The sequence below is a fragment of the Symphalangus syndactylus genome, chromosome 7 (genome assembly GCF_028878055.3).
Source record: "Symphalangus syndactylus isolate Jambi chromosome 7, NHGRI_mSymSyn1-v2.1_pri, whole genome shotgun sequence".
Classification (NCBI taxonomy): Eukaryota; Metazoa; Chordata; class Mammalia; order Primates; family Hylobatidae; genus Symphalangus; species Symphalangus syndactylus.
The window spans coordinates 143,822,912-143,845,220 of NC_072429.2; the positions used below are offsets into that span (position 1 = coordinate 143,822,912).

General features: G+C 44.4%; 2 protein-coding genes across 11 annotated transcripts in view; one reads left to right on the top strand and one right to left on the bottom strand.

The window, feature by feature from the left end:
- The window catches only part of LOC129486970 (zinc finger protein 252-like), a 51,220-nt gene extending 49,600 nt beyond the window's left edge, over positions 1 to 1,620 (bottom strand). For 2 of the 9 annotated variants that reach the window (XM_063643770.1, XM_063643769.1), the window contains exon 1: positions 628 to 1,620. The gene's annotated coding sequence lies outside the window, so the exon portion shown is untranslated. The remainder of the gene's footprint in view (positions 1 to 627) is intronic. The other 7 variants (XM_063643766.1, XM_063643765.1, XM_063643771.1 and 4 more) reach the window with 6 other exon arrangements.
- Positions 128 to 22,309, top strand: part of LOC134737270 (uncharacterized) — a 43,454-nt gene continuing 21,272 nt past the window's right edge. The window contains exon 1 of one of the 2 annotated variants that reach the window (XM_063643781.1): positions 128 to 1,763. In XM_063643781.1, the coding sequence (XP_063499851.1) occupies positions 935 to 1,693 (759 nt within the window). In that variant the 5' untranslated portion in view covers positions 128 to 934 and the 3' untranslated portion in view covers positions 1,694 to 1,763. Of the gene's footprint in view, positions 2,201 to 22,309 lie in introns of both variants that reach the window. The other variant, XM_063643780.1, reaches the window with a different exon arrangement.

The following is a 22,309-nucleotide window of genomic DNA, read 5'->3' on the forward strand; positions in this document are numbered from 1 at the left end:
TTATGAAATTTCCATATACTCAAAAGAGTAAGGCTGCAGAAGGATTAAATGTAAAAGTTGTATACAGTAATGTTTAAGATACCTATTAGATTTATAAATGGAAAATTAAGGCATTTGGATATACAAGTTGAAAATTCAGGAGTGAGGTTGGGCTGGCTGGGTATATACTGAAAACTGTCAGTACACAGGTAACATCTAAAACCACACATCTGGTTTTATTTTAGCAGTGACATGTGTCACTCCCACAAAAGCCTTCCCAATTGGCCTCGGCATACACAGCAAGTCTCCTCCCCACAGCCCTCTACACAAAAACAAATTCCTTAGTTTAGTTCAGGAGGAAATGTGCCCTTTTCCTTCGGCTCTAGGTGACCGCAAGGCCCAGTTCTTGTCACCAAGATGTTAAGGGAAGTTTGCCAAGGGGCATCTGAAAGGAAATAAGGGGAAAGGATTGACCACAAAGGAAAGCCAAGAGAACCTTGGAGACACATTCTAGAGCCCTGGCATTTCACAACAAACTCTGGAACAAACCCTGTCTCATCTTCATTCAAGCCTCTGTTGGACAGATTTTCTGACTGGCCGCGGAACATAAGCTCATTGATGTCTTCCCAGTCTCCAGCTGAGTCATACCTTGGTCAGAGGGAATCTTCTAGTCCTCAGACAGGGCTTGCCTTTGACTGGCCCCTGCTGCTTACGTCCTTTGTGAATCACAAGCGGTACCTCTTAATGTACTCTGCCTTCACTCCTAAACGCATGTGGCAGGCATGTAATGCTGCTGTTAGGCGCATGGGCTGGGACTCGAATAGGACTGAGTTCTAACCTTGGATCCACCACTTACTAATGCAGAGGTCTCAGGTAACTGACTTGAGTTTTTCCACAGACCATAAAATGAGATTGACACTACTCCTTAAGTGACAATATTGAGTTAAATGAGAAGATGTATAAAATGCTCAGCACAGTATTAGCAAACCGCAAACAATACAAAGTCTCAATTGTCCTCATCAGTAAGTCAGCATTTACCGAGTGCATACTAAATGAACGTGTTGTTTGTTCCAGCGCATCTGTGAGATATCTCCTGCCTGTTCCTTTCCTTCCCCACAACAGAAGCTCCTTCACACCACAGCTCTCTCACAGCCTTACCCTTTCAGTCAATACATTCCTGCTAAATGAAATGCACTTTTCTCTCTTCTTAAAAAAAAAAAAGCACAATTCAGCTCGTCCCCTGACATTGCCCAAACTCCCTTCCTCTGCGAGACCTTTTTTGTCCATCTGGCTTCCCTGCCTCAGTGTTGCCCGGGAGCCTGGACGACAGCCCGTAGACCTGCACGCCCCACTGCCTGCGCTCGTGCCTCACACCACCCCTCCGTCAACACAAAGCGGGCGCTCAGCAGCCCGCAGCCGCCCTCCAGGCGTCCTCTACGGGTCACTGAGGCCGCGGGGCCCGTCCTTCGGGCTCTCAGAACCCCGGCACCGTCCCTGCCCGCCCTGGCGCCACTCCAGCACCTCCACACCAGGCGCCCTAGCTCGAGACTCACTCAGCTCGACCACGGGAAGGGAAGGAGCGCGAACGCTAAATCCCGTGCCGCGGAGAGCCAAACCCCCTGGACCGGAAATGCCTAATCTGAACTTCCGCCGTGCCCTTCAGCTCACCAACCAATTGAATTCCACGTTTCGTGGGTCCGCTCTAGGCGGCTGATAGTACTCGATGCTCTGGCAGTCCTTTTCCTTCCTGGTTAGTCCCTACAAGCCCTTGGCGGAATCTGCGGGTGAGAGGGCGCAGGTGCAGAGGTGTCGCCGGCGGCGTGGGTGCGAAGGAAGGGACCCCAACATAGAGCGTTCCTGCGGACGCTTCTCAGGCCGGAGTTGTTCTCCGTACTCTGGACCTGGCCCTTCCTGACCTAGGACGTCGCGCCGCGCACTGTCCCTCTCTCTCGGGCGCCTTTTACCCCACCTCCAAATAGTGATGAAGCTCAGAATCCAGCTTGCGCCCGCTGTGCACCTAGCACTTCCCACCTGTAGTCTTTTGACCTCATCGCCCCCTCGAGAAGGCTGCTGCCATAGCTTAAATGAGGAAGCCGAGGTGCAGAGAGGTTTCAGACCTATTCCAGTGGAGCTGGAATTCGAGAACCAACCGCTCGGTGCTGAGACGCGCGTGCGGAACGGGCGGCTGGCGAGGGTGAAGCGGAGTGAGGGGAGAGGCCAGGTGAGGAGCACGGGCCCGGAGGGAGGACTTACGAGAATGGAAAGGAAAGCAGCCTGTCTTCAGTGGGACAGTGGGAGCATTAAGATGTCAGAGAATGAGCAGTTGTGGGAAGAGCCATAGGGTATTTTATTTTATATTATTTTATTTTTTTTTTGAGACGGAGTCTCGCTCTGTCGCCCAGGCTAGAGTGCAGTGGCGCAATCTCGGCTCACTGCAAGCTCCGCCTCCCGGGTTCATGCCGTTCTCCTGCCTCAGCCTCTCGCAGTAGCTGGGACTACAGGCGCCCGCCACCACGCCCGGCTAATTTTTTTGTATTTTTTAGTAGAGACCGGGTTTCACCGTGGTCTCGATCTCCTGACCTCGTGATCCGCCCGCCTCGGCCTCCCAAAGTGCTGGGATTACAAGCGTGAGCCACCGCGCCCGGCCTCGGGTATTTTATTTTTTAGAGACGGGGTTTTGCTCTGTCGCCCGGGCTGCAACCTCGACCTCCCGGGCTCAAGCGATCCTCCTGCCTCAGCCTCCCAGGCAACTGTGACTACAAGCAACGTGCCACCACACTAAATCTTCTTTAATTTTTTTGGGGTGAGTTTGGAGGTGGGGGCGGGACAGGTTCTGTCTCCGTCTCCCAGGCCAGAGTACAGTGGCGCAATTATGGCCCGACTCCTGGGCTTAAGCGATCCTCCCACTTCAGCCTCCGGAGTAGCTGGGACCACAGGCGCCCACCACCACGCCCAGGTAATTTTTGTATTTTTTTATAGAGGTGGTGTTTTGCCATGTTTCCCAGGCTGGTCTTGAACTCCTGAGCTCAAGCGATCCACCCGTCTCAGCCTTCCAAAGTGCTGGGATTACAGGTGTCAGCCACCACGCTCGGCCCTAAATATTTTTTTAAAAGTTGGATTTTTCATGGTGCCCAAGGGAAGAGACACTCCTTTCCCTTTACTAAGACCATATTTTTAAGAAAACTTTGTAATAGGAAAATCTTTTTTTGCCCTCTTGAAATGTTTGTAAATTTTTTAAAAAGCTGCATCAGCCTCTTGCCCGTTTTATAAACCAGGAATGTCTTTCTTAAGGAACTTGGAGTGATTTCTTTGAAATATAAAGGCCAAGGAAGATAGCTTCCCTCCTTGTCTCTGTGGGAATTTAGCAGGTGACTGGCTCCAAGTTGCAATTACCTGCTTGTCATAGAGACATGAGGTTTATTTTAACTTTGGATAAAGGCAGTTAGCTGACACAGATGGCCGCCCCAAGTACCACATACCTGCCTTCTCGTTTAGAAACACTGTGGGCATTAGGGGCAACTCATGCAGAAGACCCAGGAATCTTCCAGGTATACTCCATGGGATGCCTGTTCCACTCTGGCCCATTGGTACAAGCCGGCCTTTTCTTTTAAGGATAGTGGGGTCCGTTCTGAGAGTGGCCTTTGCAACATCTCTCACTTCCCCTGTTGACTGCTATTTCTTTTCTTCCTGCTTTCCTACTCCCTTGATCCCAAACTCACTAGGGGTATTTAGTGAGCACTTACTGTTGCAGTAAGACTCTAGCCAAGGAAGACGAAGAGACAGCTGGAGACCAAAGAGAACTTTAATTCGGGCACCCAAGTCTACAGCAGGCTCATGCCCCAAAGAAAGCAGGCTTGCTTATATGTCGTTTGAGGCGTGAAAAACAAGGCAGGATACAAGTTTCAGACAAAGACAGTAAATTATTCAACCTGTGACAATTCTGAGAAAACTTACATTTAGTTATCTTGACCAGTCAACCTTGAAGCTGGACAGAACTGGGGTAAGGGAAAACAGGAATTACAGAAGAATGTGGGAGTCGCCAGGCCAAGCTTGGAAGGTTGAGATAAGCTCGCAGCTGCAACTTCTTAGCGATGCTGGTAGGGGCTGCTTAAATTTCTTAGCCTGTATATAACTTCTGAATAGCCTACACTAAATGGTAACTATTACCTATGTTATGTTTGTTGTTTTAAACTTTAATATTACTTACTTTATTTTCCTTCCACATTACCTTTGCTGTTAGCAGCTTTGAGAAATGCTGCTCTAAGATGTGGGAAGTCATTAAAGGATTTAAGCAGGGAGAGACAAGGTCAGATTAATGTTTCAGAAAAATATTTACTGTTTTCCAGCTGAAACTAGTACAGTAAAATTTACTTTCTGGTCACAGCACACAGCAGTCACATCCTGGAGGAACTGTACTTCTCTAAGATCTAGTCTGTCCTGTGGTTTAAATGACTTTTATCAAATTGTCTTTATTACTTTGTACACTGCTTTCACCAGTCTGCTCTTCCATGGCAAAGGGGGCAGAACTGTTATTTAGGGTTTTCCACATCCAGTATGCTCATAAGATTTTTACCCTGTGTGAACTTCCAGATGTCGAATAAAGGCTGGATGCTGACCAAAGACCTTTCCCCAATTTTTGCATATGTGTAGGTAGGGTTGCTCACCAGTAGTGTTCCCCTGATGCTTCATAATGGTTGATCCCAGAGAGAATGCCCTTTCACACTCATTACCTTCATAGGGTTTCTCTCCAGTGTGAGTTCTGTGGTGGGAAATTAGGTTAGAACTTTGAACAAAGGCCTTTCCACATTTGTTACACTGATAGGGGCTTATTTCCAATGTGGATTCTTTGGTGTTACACAAGATTAGAGCTATGGTTGAAAGTTTTCCCACACACTGCCTTCATAGAACTTGTCTTTATAGTGAAATCTCTGGGGTTTTCTAAATTGTGTTAGTCCTTCTTAAGGCTTAACATGTTCACTGCACTACACAATTCCTCTCCACGGTAACTATTTGAGTGCTCATTAAAGGCGGTACTCTGACGTTCTGCATGTTTTTGAGATTTCATTAGGATGTGGGCTTTCTGGTGATTGTCGAAATGTGAGTTATCTGAAGCTGTGTCCAGATGAATTACTTTGATAGGTTTTCTCTTTTGTGGGAACATTCAGATATGCTACGGGATTTGAGGTCAAGTCTAGGATGCTGTCAACCTTGTTATACTCCTGGCTTTTCTCCCATGGAATGTTTTTATGGATCACTGTGATTTATCTTCACATTTACTTGACTAGTACTTTCTTAAACATTTTCTTAGTTTTCCTCGACAAAGATTTCCCTGATATTTCTCTAGTAGACTCACAACTTTGTAGGCTTTAAAAAAGTTGGGTGCTTAGTCAATGTCTCCTTTTTAACACTTATACCACCCACTGTGGTTTCATGCTTTGGGGGTTCCTTTAGGAGAGGCAACTCTTTGTTATCTGCCTCACAACCTGAAACGATGCAGCAAGCAGGAAACACGGCATAATAAAAAGACGACAGCCTTTTAATTCTAAAGACCAAGATTCTACATTTCCTCTTCTCCTTTCCAGACAACTTAGTCCCAAAGGTATAAAGTAAAGCTGAGCAAGGTAGCATCCATACCAGGGCTGGGGGAACCAAAGCAGGAAAGAGCAGCAGGGTGGAGGCCATCCATATAGCAAGACTGGCACAGTGTGTCCAGCCTGAGCAGGCTGAAGATGTCTTCATGGAAGGGCAGAGGCAGAAGGGCAAGAGGCAGGGGTTGCAGTGAGCCAAGATTGTGCCATTGCACTCCGGCCTGGGCAACAGAGCGAAACTCTGTCTCAAAAAAAAAAAAAAAAAAAAAAAAGATGAAACCTCTATTTGTAAGATTAAAACTATAAAACTCTTAGAAAAAAGGTATAAATTTTTGTGACCCAGAGTTAGGCAATAGTTTCTTATAAGTGACATCACAAACACAAGCAACCAAATAAAAGATAAGTTGGACTTCAAAATGAAAAACTTTTGTGCTTCAAGAAATACCATCAAGAAAGTGAAAAGACAACCTATAGAATGGCAGAAAATACTTGCAAATCATATATCTGATAAGGGCACAATATCCAGAATATATAAATAACTCTTACGACTTGTCTAAACAGACTACCATAGGCTAAATGGCTTTGACAACAATTTATTTCTCACAGTTCTGGAGGCTGAAGTCCAAGATCAGGGTGCCAGCTGGCCGTTCTTGGTGAAGGTGGCTCCCTGGTTTGCAGACTGTTGTTTTCACACAGCACCTTTGCCTAGCGGAAATGGGGAGCCTGGGGCCCTTCATCCTAATCTTGTATTGGGCCTCCGCCCTCATTACCGCATCTGAATAATCTCAGTGGGGATTGGGTTTCAACACAGGCATATTGTGGTGGACACAAACATTCTGCTATAGCGCAACTCGACAATAAAACACATCCCAACTGTAAAGGAGCTAGAAAGGCAGAAAGCTAAGGTCAGTGGGGGATGCTCTGAGTGTCTGAAGACAGCGCAGCTATCCATACAGATCACATGCGGCTTCCCTTGCATCCAGCTGCGCAAGGGCTGGTGCGGGCAAGGAAGTCCCACTGGGGCTTTTGGGGACCCAGCACAGCTCGGGCGAGTGGATGAGGGTAGAGAGAATGCCTCAGTGCGTCCGGACACCACCGAGACCGTCGTCCTCCACAGGCACCTAGAGGGGATCCAGCTGTGTTCAAGTCCAGACGCACATGGACTGCCTCAGGACCACACTTCCCGCCCGGGTGGTTTCCTCCCTCTGGGAGCAGGAAAGGAGATGAGTCTTGGGGTGTGCGTGGGACTCCTGGCCTGGTGCTGCTGTCAGCTCTGAACCCTCCCCCGCTCTCTCCAGGAACGCACAGGCTCTTCGCGCTGGTCCCCCTGGTAGGGCTGGCCGTCTGGGACGCGTGGGCTTCCTTCCCTGACTGGCTGCAGGGTCTTTTGTGGCGTTTCTGTCTCCTTCGCTGCAGTGTGATCTGTTGTTAACAGTGGTAAATCCACATGGGTCTGCTGCAGCCTCAATTCTTGCCTCCTCAGAAGAAAGAATTTGACGGAGAGGCATGAAGCATAAAGCAGACGGAAAGATGGAGGCAAATTTTAGAGCAGGAGTGCACATTTATTAAAAAGCTTTAGAGCAGGACCAAAAGGGAGTAAAGTACACTTAGAAGAGGGCCAGGTGGGCCACTCAAAAGATCAAGTGCACGGTTTGACCCTTGACTTGGAGTTTTATACATTGGCAAGGTTGTGGCGGTCGGGGGTTGGGGACCATCCCTTCTCTGATTCCTCCCTTGGGGTGGGCTGTCCACATGTGCAGTGGCCTACCAGCACTTGGGGGTGGAGGTGGGGGCACAAGCCCACTGTGTTTCCTGGAGTTGTGCATATGCTCACCAGTTGAGTCTTCTAATAAGGTCATCAACCGGTTAAACTCTGACACTTCACCACCCAGTGTGCATGCTCAAGCCCACTTGCCCAACTCCTAAGATCTCATTGGGAAGCTGCTGATAACCAGCTTCAGGTTTTTTCTATCTGTTGGGAGACTGCCTTTCCCTGGTGCTGGCAGCAACCAATTCTTATTTGAGAGACAATTAACAACTACCTGACTGTCCCCTGCTGGTCGCCTGGTGTTCCTGGTGGGTGGGGGGGGGGCTCTCCGGACTGCCTGATTACCTACTGTAACGCTATCACCCCCACTGAAGCTCCAGAGCTCTTGGGGAAGACGTTATCCACTGAGCCTGTTCCCAAGAAGCAAGATTTTGACTTTACTAAACCCTCCACAATCTGTCAGACACAGTGCTGCATGGATAAATAGCTGTGGATGACTGACCCAGGAAGGTGCTGAGGTGAGTGGGCTCCTGAGAGACAAACATGCTCATGAGAGAGAACTTTCTATTCAGTCAGCCTTTGAGCAAGCGCTTCTGTTAAATACAGCAGGCATGGTGTATTAGTCTTGTCTTAGGCCGGGCGCAGTGGCTCATGCCTGTAATCCCAGCACTTTGGGAGGATGAGGTGGGCAGATCACAAGGTCAGGAGATCGAGACCATCCTGGCTACCATGGTGAAACCCCCGTCTCTACTAATAATACAAAAAATTAGCCAGGCTTGGTGGTGGGCTCCTGTAGTCCCAGCTACTCAGAAGGCTGATGCAGGAGAATGGTGGGAACCTGGGAGGCAGAGCTTGCAGTGAGCCGAGATCATGCCACTGCAGTCCAGCCTGGGTGACAGAGTGAGACTCCATCTCAAAAAAAAAAAAAAAAAAAACAAGAAAAAAGGAAGTCTTTTCTTTCATTGCTATATTCTCTCATTGCTGAGACTGGGCAATTTATATGTTTTTAGAAAAGGTTGAATTGACTGATAGTTCCACAGGCTGTACAGGAAGCATGGCTCGGGAGGCCTCAAGAAACAGTCATGGCAGAAGGCCAATGGGAGGCAGTCACACCTTACATGGCTGGAGAAGGAGGAAGGCAAAGCAAAGCGGGAGGTGCTACACACTTTTAAACAACCAGATGTTGTGAGAACTCACTATCATGAGAGCAGCAAGGGGGAAATCCACCATCATGATCCAATCACCTCCCACCAGGCCCCTCCAACACTGGGGACTACAACCAGACATGAAATTTGGCTGGGACACAAATCCAAACCATATCACATGGATAGGCTGGGGTTGCCATAAAGACTGTATGGTGAAGGACTAAGAACAATATAGTGCAGCCACCAGCGCAGGCCTTCCCAGATAGAGGTGGGGGCTGGGAGGTGGGGAGGAAGGAAGAGAGGGTGTGTGTGTGTGTGTGTGTGTTTGTGTCTGTGTGTGTGTCCTGAGGGGCCTGGGAAGATTTCAGGGGAAAGGAATCAGGGAGCTGTCATTCCTGGGAGTTCTGATTATGCTCTGTCAGTACTTTCCCTGACAACAATAATGATATAATTTAGCATTTATTGAGTGCTTATCCTGTGCCATTTATTCCCCAGAAAATCCTCTTGAGGTGGCATATTAATCATGCTTCTCCAGAGAAGCAGAACCAGCAGAAGCTAGATAGGTAGGTTGATATGGAATGGCTCACACAATTATGGAGGGTGAGGAGTACCATGATCTGCTGTCTATAGCCTGGAGACCCAGGAAAGGCAATGGTGTAATTCAGTCTGAGCCAGAATCCAAAGGCCTAAGAACCAGGGGAGCTGATGGCATAAACCTCTGTCCCAGGGCTGGAGAAAATGAAATTAGATGTCTCAGCTCAAGGTGAGACAGGAATAAAGGGGCAAATTCCTCCTTGCTCCCCTTTTTCTATTTCACGCCCTCAACAAATTGGATGATGTACACCCATGTTAGGAAGGCGAATCTACTTTGCTAATTCAAATGCTAATCTCATCTAGAAGTGCCCTTGCCCAGAAATAATGTTTAGTCTGGGCACCCCATGGCTAGTCAAGTTGACAGGTAAAATTAACCATCCCGGTAATAACTATTTTTTTTCCTACTTCACAGATAAGGGACATAAATCATATAGAAGCTGAGTAATTTGGCCAAGGTCACACTTCTAATAATTGACCAAACTAGAACCCAGCTAGACGGGTGCCCATGCACTATGATGTACTGACCAGCTGAAAAGTCTAAGACTTTGACCCAAGATGAGATCTTGGGCAAGTCCCTTAAGCTCTCTGGGAGTCCATTTCCTTCATTTGTAAAATGGAGATAATAACAAAATGTACCTCATCTACCTCATTAATTAGTTGTAAGATCAAGTGAACTGTTGTTAGTGTTCTCAGAGCCATATTTGCCAGCAAATGTACTTTTGATAGCTTAGGACTGTCTTTAACTGTTTTAGAAAAGAAGCATATGCTAAAACCTTGCAAAATCCAGTCTAAGTAAATGTGACTGTTATAGGAAGGCCATCTCTGGAGTTGGGCCCTTTATAAAGAAGATTCCAAGGCTCCAATACCTGCCTTCTCTTCAGGACATGCACATTCCTGTCCTGCATTTTCACTGATTTTTGTGAGATGCTTACAGTCAGGAAAATTTACAGCAGTACCCTTTCCCAAGCATTCTCTTTAACTATGGAAATATATGGTTATTTTTTTCCTTAATTGATATCATATTCTTTTTTCTCATCTTCCTTGGTATATATTTTCTCATAATTTTTCCTAACTTAAAAATTAGATGATAATTTTTTTGGCTTTTAATTTCTTGTGTGGTGGTATCTTTAATGACTTTGTGCCTTCCATTTATTTACTGACATCCATTCTCCTATATTTTATTTTATTTTTTGAGACAGGGTCTCTATCTTCTAGGCTGGAGTGCAGGGTGGTGCAGTCATGGCTTACTGCAACCTTGAACTTCTGGGCTCAAGTGATCCTCTTGCCTCTGCCTCCTGATTAGCTGAGACTACAGGTACACATCACTATGCCCAGCTAGTTTTTTAAAAATTACCTTTTGTAGAGACAGGATCTCACTGTGTTGCTGAGGCTGTTCTCAAACTCCTGGCCTCAAGGAACCCTCCCAACTCAGCCTCCCAAAGTGCTGGGATTACAGGCATGAGCCACTGCACTTAGCCTATTCTTCTATATTAAAAAAATCTCATACATTCATTATTCTTAAGATTTCAAATATTCTTTGAGGAAGCAATACTTTAATCAGTAATCTTCACCTTTAGCTCATTTTTTTAAACAATTTTTTTTTTGTTTTTTTAGAGGCAGAGTCTCCCTGTGTTGCCCAGGCTGCAGCCTCAAACTCCTGGCTCAAGTGATCCTCTTGCATCAGCCTCCCGAGTAGCTGGGGTTACAAGCACACACCATTGTATCCAGCTTTCTGTTCTATTTAAAAGAGAAAACTCAGGATGAAATCACTTACTCCTCTGAAAGCCATCCTCTCTAGCTGTTATTGATTTAGCCCCTTCCTGTACACTCCCAGCACAATTGTAATCTTCCACCACCAAGTATCCTCTTTTAAGTTTACAATCTCCCTGTCAAGTTCCTCTGCCTACAAATACCTGTAAGGAACGTTCATCCTAGTAAAACTCTTCTTGGTCCTTTGAAGGGGTGGGTTGCCCCTCCACACCTGTGGGTGTTTCTCATTAGGTGGAATGAGAGACTTGGAAAAGAAAAAGACACAGAGACAAAGTATAAAGAAATAAGGGGGCCCAGGAGACCAGCGTTCAGCATATGGAGGATCCCGCCAGCCTCTGAGTTCCCTTAGTATTTATTGATCATTCTTGGGTGTTTCTCAGAGAGGGGGATGTGGCAGGGTCATAGGATAATAGTGGAGAGAAGGTCAGCAGATAAACGTGAACAAAGGTCTCTGCATCATAGACAAGGTAAAGAATTAAGTGCTGTGCTTTAGATGTGCATACACATAAACATCTCAATGCCTTACAGAGCAGTATTGCTGCCCGCATGTCCAACCTCCAGCCCTAAGGCGGTTTTCCCCTATCTCAGTAGATGGAACATACAATCGGGTTTTATACTGAGACATTCCATTGCCCAGGGATGGGCAGGAGACAGATGCCTTCCTCTTGTCTCAACTGCAAAGAGGCGTTCCTTCCTCTTATACTTATCCTCCTCAGCACAGACCCTTTACGGGTGTCGGGCTGGGGGATGGTCAGGTCTTTCCCCTCCCATGAGGGCATATTTCAGACTATCACATGGGGAGAAACCTTAGACAATACTTGGCTTTCCTAGGCAGAGGTCCCTGCGGCCTTCCGCAGTGTTTGTGTCCCTGGGTACTTGAGATTAGGGAGTGGTGATGACTCTTAACGAGCATCTGTTTAACAAAGCACATCTTGCATAGCCCTTAATCCATTTAACCCTGAGTTTGACACAGCACATGTTTCAGACAGCACGGGGTTGGGGGTAAGGTTACAGCTTAACAGCATCTCAAGGCAGAATAATTTTTCTTAGTACAGAACAAAATGGAGTCTCCTATGTCTACTTCTTTCTACACAGACACAGTAACAATCTGATCTCTCTTTTCCCCACAGTCCTTTGTCTCCTTCTAGCTATTGTACTACCTTTCAAGTTTACTGAAGGTTTTCTGTGAGTACAATCTTTGCTTTCTCACCTGTTTCACATCTTAACCATTGCCCTCTTATTTATGCGCCTTTCTCTTTGCCAGAAATGTGGTGACAGAGATCACTGGTGACTGCTTTATTGCCAGATCCAGTGCATGCCTCAGTCCTTAATTCCCTGGACCTCTGTTGAATTTGTCACTGTGGTTACTTAGTCCCTCTTAAAAGTTCGTGCTATCTCCCCCATAAGATGTTGGTGTCTTCAAGTTTTTTTTTTTTTTTTTTGGCTTTTGCTATTGTTACCACTTGTCACTGTCTCCCTGTTAAAATGCCAAAAATGATCTAGTTGTTTTTGCTTTTTTCCCTATTTTCCACCCAGTCACTCCTTACTGTGACTCCTTCCCTCGGAGGGCACATAGCAGTGTCTGTCCCGCCAGTCCCAAGGCCCTGTGGTAGGAGACTTGCCTGCATCTCTCTAAGACTTAGTCTGATGCCATGCGCATCTCTTGTTCTGTGTTCAATCAGTAGCCCAGGGGAGAAGCTTCTGCCACTTCAGAGCTTTGCTAAACTATCCTAATTTGTCTAAATCTCCCCAAAATCGCCATCTCTGACCCAAGCTTCCATGTGACCTCCTAATCCATTTCCCTGGACAGGTCTCTTTCCTGGAATGCAGCCCAACCACCTATGTTCCTGGCACTCTTGAGGTCTCTCCTTTGAGTCGTGGTCACCAAGAGGGTTGAGAAAGCAGCACCCAAGGTCCCAGCCTTTGCAGGAGCTGCCCTGGGTGGAGCTGGACTTAGATCTTCTGGTGGCCTCATGTAAACCCAGCAGTCAGCTTCTTCTAGAACCCTAGCCAGGGACTGGAGCAGGAAAGGGACCTTTGAAATGAAGACTGCCTTGTCCTGCACCTCCTTTTGGCTTAGATTGAAAGATGAACTTCCTAATGGGTTAAATCCTTTAAAACAAGGAGTTGGGGGGAAGGGCGTCATGCACTCCTAGAGAAAGGTACACAGTCGTCCAGCTGGGAACATGCTTGGCGCCGACTCCGTGGGCATCTGACTGGGTCTTCCATCTCAGGAAAAAGAATTTGAAAGAGGCTTAGCATGAAGGGGAATCAAAGAGGAGATTGTGATTTGGTCGAAGGTGCCTGGTTTAGTGCTGCAATTGTCTTATTATATATATATATTTCTTGGAGTAAACATTTTAAATAAACAACACCATTGTCAAGAAAAAAAAAAGAAAGGAAGAAAATAAGTTCGTGCTCTTCTCTGTGAATATTTTTTCCTTGTGCCGCTACCTTCCTGGTAGTTCATTCTTGGTATTCTTCAGGGGCCTCTCTCCTGTCAAAGGTCTTAACCGTGTCAGTGTCTCTCAGGGTTCTGTCCTTGCCTTCTGCTCTTCTCTGGCTATACAGTCTTATTAGGAAACCTCTTTTATTTCATGGCTTCAGCCACTACCTGAACTCTACACCTCATATCTACTTGTGTGTAAGAGGAAATTTCCATCAGAATTCCCAAAGGTCTTACAACTAAAAGTGTACAAATTCAATTCCTCATGTTCTCCCACCAAATCCCCAAGATCCAAGTCTTTTGTTTCCTTTTTCTTGACTTTAGTTATAGGAACTGTAATCTGGACATCATCTTGGGACCCTTCTTCACAGTTATCTCTCCCACACCCAATCAATACCAAGTCCTAGTGATGACACCTATATATTTCTTGATTCCACTTCCTTCCTTCCATCCTTAGCATTACTTCCTTAGCCCACATCTTCCTTCTTTCCTCAGTGGGCTACTGCAGTAACCTTCTAACTATTCTCTTGACATATATTCTTGGTTTTGGTCTACTGATCAAAGCCAGGACTCAAAAATCCATCACTGCTCCTAAGATAAACTTCAAATTCCTCACTCTTGTGTATAAGGTCTGCATTATCTGGCCTTAGTTGTAGGAGCTGTAATCTGGAATCAACATTCAACAGGCTGGTTTCAAATCACCTTCCTCCTGTCACTTCTGACTATGCTGGCCTTGCTTTGTGTTCTCAAATACACACAACTCCTTCCTCAGAATCTTTGCTATAAGTTGTTCCCTCTGCTATAGCACTCGTCTCCCACTCTGTTTCCTTGATGAATTTCTACTCACTCTTCAAGTTTTATTTATTTTTAAAATATATATTTTTTGAGACTGCCATGCTCTGTTGCCCAAGGTGGAGTGCGGTGTTGCTATCATAGCTCACTGCAGCCTCAAACTCCTAGGCTCAAGTAATCATTCCACTTCAGCCTCCTGAGTAGCTGGGACCACAGGTGTGACCTACTGCACCCAGCCGCTCTTCAAGTTTTAGTTTAAACTTCATTTACCTACCCTTCCCTGAGCATTCAGGTGAGAGATTAGCAGTTCCTGAGGCATTTTTGTTTCACCCATGGCAACCACACTTATAATCCCTTGTTTGATGTCTGTTCCAGTAAGCCATTTGCTTCTTGGACAGCTTTGAGGATTAAATGACTTGCTGTATGCAGAGCTTTTGGAGTTTCTTGCACTAATGTAAACAAAATGAATTTTCTTTCATTATTATACTTTAAGTTCTAGGGTACATGTGCACAATGTGCAGGTTTGTTACATATGTATACATGTGCCGTGTTGGTGTGCTGCACCTATTAACTCATCATTTACATTAGGTATATCTCCTAATGCTTTCCCTCCCCCCTCCCCCCACCCCACAACAGGTCCTGGTGTATGATGTTCCCCATCCTGTGTCCAAGTGTTCTCATTGTTCAATTCCCACCTATGAGAGAGAACATGCAGTGTTTGGTTTTCTGTCCTTGCGACAGTTTGCTCAGAATTATGGTTTCCAGCTTCATCCATGTCCCTACAAAGGACATGAACTCATCCTTTTTTTATGGCTGCATAGTATTCCATGGTGTATATGTGCCACATTTTTTAATCCAGTCTATCATTGATGGACATTTGGGTTGGTTTCAAGTCTTTGCTATCATGAATAGTGCCACAATAAACATACGTGTGCATGTGTCTTTATAGCAGCATGATTTATAATCCTTTGGGTATATATGCAGTAATGGGATGGCTGGGTCAAATGGTATTTCTAGTTCTAGATCCTTGAGGAATCACCACACTGTCTTCCACAATGGTTGAACTAGTTTACAGTCCCACCAACAGTGTAAAAGTGTTCCTATTTCTCCACATCCTCTCCAGCACCTATTGCTTCCTGACTTTTTAATGACCACCATTCTAACTGGTGTGAGATGGTATCTCATTGTGGTTTTGATTTACATTTCTCTGATGGCCAGTGATGATGAGCATTTTTTCATGTGTCTGTTGGCTGCATAATGTCTTCTTTTGAGAAGTGTCTGTTCATATCCTTCACCCACTTTTTGATGGGGTTGTTTGATTTTTTCTTGTAAATTTGTTTAAGTTCTTTGTAGATTCTGGTCATTAGCCCTTTGTCAGATGGATAGATTGCAAAAATTTTCTCCCATTCTGTAGGTTGCCTGTTCACTCTGATGGTAGTTTCTTTTGCAGTGCAGAAGCTCTTTAGTTTAATTAGATCCCATTTCTCAATTTTGGCTTTTGTTGCCATTGCTTTTGGTGTTTTAGACATGAAGTCCTTGCCCACGCCTATATCCTGAATGGTATTGCCTAGGTTTTCTTCCAGGGTTTTTATGGTTTTAGGTCTGACATTTAAGTCTTTAATCCATCTTGGATTAATTTTTGTGTAAGGTATAAGGAAGGGAACCAGTTTCAGCTTTTTACATATGGCTAGCCAGTTTTCCCAGCACCATTTATTAAATAGGGAATCCTTTCCCCATTTCTTGTTTTAGTCAGGTTTGTCAAAGATCAGATGGTTGTAGATGTGTGGTATTATTTCTAAGGGCTCTGTTGTGTTCCATTGGTCTATATCTCTGTATTGGTACCAGTACCATGCTGTTTTTTACTGTAGCCTTGTAATATAGTTTGAAGTCAGGTAGCGTGATGCCTCCAGCTTTGTTCTTTTGGCTTAGGATTGTCTCAGCAATGCGGGCTCTTTTTTTGTTCCATATGAACTTTAAAGTAGTTTTTTCCAATTCTGTGAAGAAAGTCATTGGTAGCTTGATGGGGATGGCATTGAATCTATGAATTACCTTGGGCAGTATGGCCATTTTCACGATACTGATTCTTCCTATCCATGAGCATGGGATGTTCTTCCATTTGTTTGTGTCCTCTTTTATTTCGTTGAGCAGTGTTTTGTAGTTCTCCTTGAAGAGGTCCTTCACATCCCTTGTAAGTTGGATTCCTAGGTATTTTATTCTCTTTGAAGCAATTGTGAATGGGAGTTCACTCGTGATTTGGCTCTCTCTTTGTCTGTTATTGATGTATAGGAATGCTTGTGATTTTTGCACATTGATTTTGTATCCTGAGACTTTGCTGAAGTTGCTTATCAGCTTAAGGAGATTTTGGGCTGAGACGATGGAGTTTTCTAAATATACAATCATGTCATCTGCAAACAGGGACAATTTGACTTCCTCTTTTCCTAATTGAATACCCTTTATTTCTTTCTCTTGCCTGATTGCCCTGGCCAGAACTTCCAACACTATGTTGAATAGGAGTGGTGAGAGAGGGCCTCCCTCTCTTGTGCCAGTTTTCAAAGGGAATGCTTCCAGTTTTTGCCCATTCAGTATGATATTGGCTGTAGGTTTGTCATAAATAGCTCTTATTATTTTGAGATATATCCCATCAATACCTAATTTATTGAGAGTTTTTGGCATGAAGGGCTGTTGAATGTTGTCAAAGGCCTTTTCTGCAACTATTGAGATGATCATGTGCTTTTTGTATTTGGTTCTGTTTATATGATGGATTACGTTTATTGATTTGCATATGTTGAATCAGCCTTGCATCCCAGGGATGAAGCCCACTTGATCATGGTGGATAAGCTTTTTGATGTGCTGCTGGACTGCTGGATTTGGTTTGCCAGTATTTTATTGAGGATTTTTGCATCGACGTTCATCAGGGATATTGGTCTAAAATTCTCTTTTTTTGTTGTGCCTCTGCCAGGCTTTGGTATCAGCATGATGCTGGCCTCCTAAAATGAGTTAGGGAGGATTCCCTCTTTTTCTATTGATTGGAATACAGAAGGAATGGTACCAGCTCCTCCTTATACCTCCTTGACTTTTTTTGATTGGTAGACTATTAATTATTGCCTCAATTTCAGAGCCTGTTATTGGTCTATTCTGAGATTCAACTTCTTCCTATTTTAGTCTCAGGAGGGTGTGTGTGTCAAGGAATTTATAAATTTCTTCTAGATTTTCTAGTTTATTTGCATAGAGGTGTTTATAGTATTCTCTGATGGTAGTTTGTATTTCTATGGGATTGGTGGTGATAACCTCTTTATCATATTTTATTGCATCTATTTGATTCTTCTCTCTTTTCTTCTTTATTAGTCTTGCTAGCAGTCTATCAATTTTGTTGATCTTTTCAAAAAACCAGCTTCTGGATTCATTGATTTTTTGAAGGGTTTTTTGTGTCTCTATATCCTTAGTTCTGCTCTGATCTTAGTTATTTCTTGCCTTCTGCTAGCTTTTGAATGTGTTTGCTCTTGCTTCTCTAGTTCTTTTAATTTTGATGTTAGGTTGTCACTTTTAGATCTTTCCTGCTTTCTCTTGTGGGCATTTAGTGCTACAAATTTCCCTCTACGTACTGCTTTAAATGTGTCCCAGAGATTCTGGTATGTTGCGTCTTTGTTCTCATTGGTTTCAAAGAACATCTTTACTTCTGCCTTCATTTAGTTATGTACCCAGTAGTCATTTAGGAGCAGGTTGTTCAGTTTCCATGTAGTTGAGTGGTTTTGAGTGAGTTTCTTAATCCTGAGTTCTAGTTCGATTGCACTGTGGTCTGAGAGACAGTTTGTTATAATTTCTGTTCTTTTACATTTGCTGAGGAGTGCTTTACTTCCAACTATGTGATCAATTTTGGAATAAGTGTGATATGGTGCTGAGAAGAATGTATATTCTGTTGATTTGGGGTGGAGAGTTCTGTAGATGTCTATTAGGTCTGCCTGGTGCAGAGCTGAGTTCAGTTCCTGGATATCATTGTTAACTTTCTGTCCTGTGGATCTGTCTAATGTTGACAGTGGGATGTTAAAGTCTCTCATTATTATTGCGTGGGAGTCTAGATCTCTTTGTAGGTCTCTCCTTAGAGAGATCTTGCTTTATGAATCTGGGTGCTCCTGTATTGGGTGCATATATATTTAGGATAGTTAGCTCTTCTTGATGAATTGATCCCTTTACCATTATGTAATGGCTTTCTTTGTCTCTTTTGATCTTTGTTGGTTTAAAGCCTGTTTTATCAGAGACTAGGATTGAAACCCCTGCTTTTTTTTATTTTCCATTTGCTTGGTAGATCTTCCTCCATCCCTTTATTTTGAGCCTATGTGTGTCTCTGCACGTGAGATGGGTCTCCTGAATACAGCACACTGATGGGTCTTGACTCTTTATCCAATTTGCCAGTCTATGTCTTTTAATTAGAGAATTTAACTCATTTACATTTAAGGTTAATATTGTTATGTGTGAATTTGATCCTGTCATTATGAGTTAGCTGGTTATTTTGCTCATTAGTTGATGCAGTTTCTTCCTAGCATCAATGGTCTTTACAATTTGGCATGTTTTTGCAGTGGCTGGTACTGGTTGTTCCTTTCCATGTTTAGTGCTTCCTTCAGGAGCTCTTGTAAGGCAGGCCTGGTGGTGACAAAATCTCAGCATTTGCTTGTCTGTAAAGGATTTTATTTCTCCTTCATTTATGAAGCTTAGTTTGGCTGGATATGAAACTCTGGGTTGAAAATTCTTTTCCTTAAGAATGTTGAATATTGGCCCCCACTCTCTTCTGGCTTGTAGAGATTCTGCCGAGAGATCTGCTCTTAGTCTGGTGGGCTTCCCTTTGTGGGTAACCCAACCTTTCTCTCTGGCTGCCTTTAACATTTTTTCCTTTATTTCAACTTTTGTGAATCTGACAATTATGTGTCTTGGAGTTGCTCTTCTCGAGGAGTATCTTTGTGGCATTCTCTGTATTTCCTGAATTTGAATGTTGGCCTGCCTTGCTAGGTTGGGGAAGTTCTCCTGGATAATATCCTGAAAAGTGTTTTCCAACTTTGTTACATTCTCCCTGTCACTTTCAGGTACACCAATCAGACATAGATTTGTATTTTCACATAGTCCCATATTTCTTAGAGGCTTTGTTCCATTTCTTTTTACTCTTTTTTCTCTAAACTTCTCTTCTCACATCATTTCATTCATTTGATCTTCAATCACTGGTACCCTTTCTTCTAGTTGATTGAATCAGCTACTGAAGCTTGCACATGCATCACGTAGTTCTTGTGCCGTGGTTTTCAGCTCCTTCAGGTCATTTAAGGTCTTCTCTACCCTGGTTATTCAGTTAGCCATTCATCTAATCTTTTTTCAAGGTTTTTAGCTTCTTTGTGATGGGTTCAAACATACTCCTTTAGCTCAGAGAAGTTTGATCATCTGAAGCCTTCTCTCAACTCGTCAGAGTCTTTCTCCATCCAGCTTTGTTCTGTTGCTGGTGAGGAGCTGCATTCCTTTGGAGGAGAAGAGGTGCTCTGATTTTTAGAATTTTCAGCTTTTCTGCTCTGGTTTCTTCCCATCTTTGTGTTTTTATCTACCTTTTGTCTTTGATGATGGTGACATACAGATGCAGTTTTGGTGTGGATGTACTTTCTGTTTGTTAGTTTTTCTTCTAACAGTCAGAACCCTCAGCTGCAGGTCTGTTGGAGTTTGCTGGAGGTCCACTCTAGACCCTGTTTGCCTGAATATCATCAGCGGAGGCTGCAGAACAGCGAATATTGCACAACAGCAAATGTTGCTGCCTGATTTTTCCTCGGGAAGCTTCATCTCAGAGGGGTACCCGGCCATGTGAGGTGTCATTCAGCCCCTTCTGGGAGGTGCCTCCCAGTTAGGGTACTCAGGGGTCAGGGACGCACTTGAGGAGGCAGTCTGTTCTCAGATCTCAAACTCCGTGCTGGGAGAAACACTACTGTCTTCAAAGCTGTCAGACAGGGACATTTAAGTCTGCAGAGGTTTCTGCTGCCTTTTGTTCAGCTATGCCCTACCCCCAGAGGTGGATTCTACAGAGGCAGGTAGGCCTCCTTGAGCTTCAGTGGGCTCCATCCAGTTCGAGCTTCCCAGCTGCTTTGTTTACCTACTCAAGCCTCAGCAATGGTGGGCGCCCCTCCCCCAGCCTTTCTGCCACCTTGCAGTTCGATCTCAGACTGCTGTGCTAGCAATGAGCGAGGCTCCGTGGGTGTGGGACCCTCCAAGCCAGGCATAGGATATAATCTCCTGGTGTGCCATTTGCTAAGACTGTTGGAAAAGCACAGTATTAGGGTGGGAGTGACCCGATTTTCCAGGTGCCATCTGTCACAGCTTCCCTTGGCTAGGAAAGGGGATTCCCTGACCCCTTGCACTTCCCATGTGAGGCGGTGCCTCACCCTGTTTCAGGTCTCACTCGGCGGGCTGCACCCACTGTCCTGCACCCACTGTCTGACAAGCTCCAGTGAGATGAACATGGTACCTCAGTTGGAAATGCAGAAATTACCTGTCTTCTGTGTCACTCATGCTGGGAGCTGTAGACTGGAGCCGTTCCTATTTGGCCATCTTGGAACCAACCGTGTAGGTTACCATTTTTAGGGGTGGTCACTGTTGAGCCTCCCAGTCCTATTCCCTTAAAATGGAAGACCCAAAATCCTGTTTGGGTCGAGCTGTGGCCGCTTACTCAGGAAAAATTGGGGGCGTTACAGGAATTAGTCAAAAAGCAATTAAACAAAGGAAACATTGAGCCCACATTTTCTCTATAGAATTCGCTGGTGTTTGTAATAAAGAAAAAATCCAGCAGATGGCGCATGCTAACCGACTTATGAGTGGTGAACACATTCATCGATTCCTAGAGACTGGCCATTAATAATTATAGATTTGAAGGATTGCTTTTTAAATATTCCTCTAGCAGAGTCTGATTTTGTGAAATTTGCTTTTACTATTCCTGCTATGAGCAACAAGGAACCAGCAGCCAGATATTAGTGGAAAGTCCTGCCACAGGGTATGTTAAATAGTCCTACTATTTGTCAAACTTTTGTGGGGAAGGCTATTCCACCTGTGAGAGATCAGTTTCCCAATTCATATATCATTCATTATATGGATGACATTGAGTGCGGTCAAAAATTAAGACTGACTTATCCAGTGTTATTCATATTTACAGGAGGTGGTAGCCAATGCTGGATTGCTCATAGCACCAGATAAAATTAAAACGTCCACTTCTTTCCAATACTTGGGAATGCAGGTTCAGGAAAGGGCAATTAAACCCCAAGAGGTTCAAATTCGAAAAGACTCTCTGAAAACTTTAAATGATTTTCAAAAATTATTAGGGGATATCAATTGGATTTCACCTCCTTTGGGAATCCCTACCTATGCTATGTCTAATCTGTTCTCTATTTTAAGAGGAGACCCTGCTCTCAATAGTAAATTAGAACTGACTCCCAAGGCTGCCAAAGAATTACAAATGCTTGAAGAAAAAATACAACAGGCCCAGGTTAATAGAATAGACTCATGTTTACCATTACAGCTCATTGTATTCCCTACTCTCCATTCTCCTACAGGGGTTATAGTTCAGAGTGAGGACTTAGTTGAATGGTCTTTTCTGCCCCACAATAATGTTAGAACACTCACAGTATACTTGGATAAGATGGCAATCTTGATTGGGCAAGCTCACCTTAGAGTTGCTAAACTTCATGGCTCAGATCCAGATAAGATTATAGTTCCAAAGAATAAAAATCAGATTTGGCAAGCCTTTGTTAATTCAGTCAATTGGCAAATAGATTTAGCTGGCTTCATTGGAGTTCTTGACAATCTGAAGGGGTGGCCTGCCCCTCCACACCTATGGGTATTTCTAGTCAGGTGGGACGAGAGACTGAGAAAAGAAATAAGACACAGAGACAAAGTATAGAGAAATAACAGTCAGCCCATGAGAGTGGCACTTAGCACACCAAGGACCTGCACCAGCACCAGTCTGTGAGTTCCCTCAGTTTTTATTGATTACTATTTTCATTATTTCAGCAGAAAGGAATGTAGTAGGAGTGCAGGGTGATAATAAGGAGAAGGTCAGCAAAAAACATGTGAGCAAAAGAATGTCATAATTAAGTTTAAGGGAAGGTACCATGCCTGGATGTGCACGTAGGCCAGATTTATGTTTCTCTCCACCCAAACATCTCAGTGGAGTAAAGAATAACAAGGCAGCGTTGCTGCAAACATGTCTCGCCTC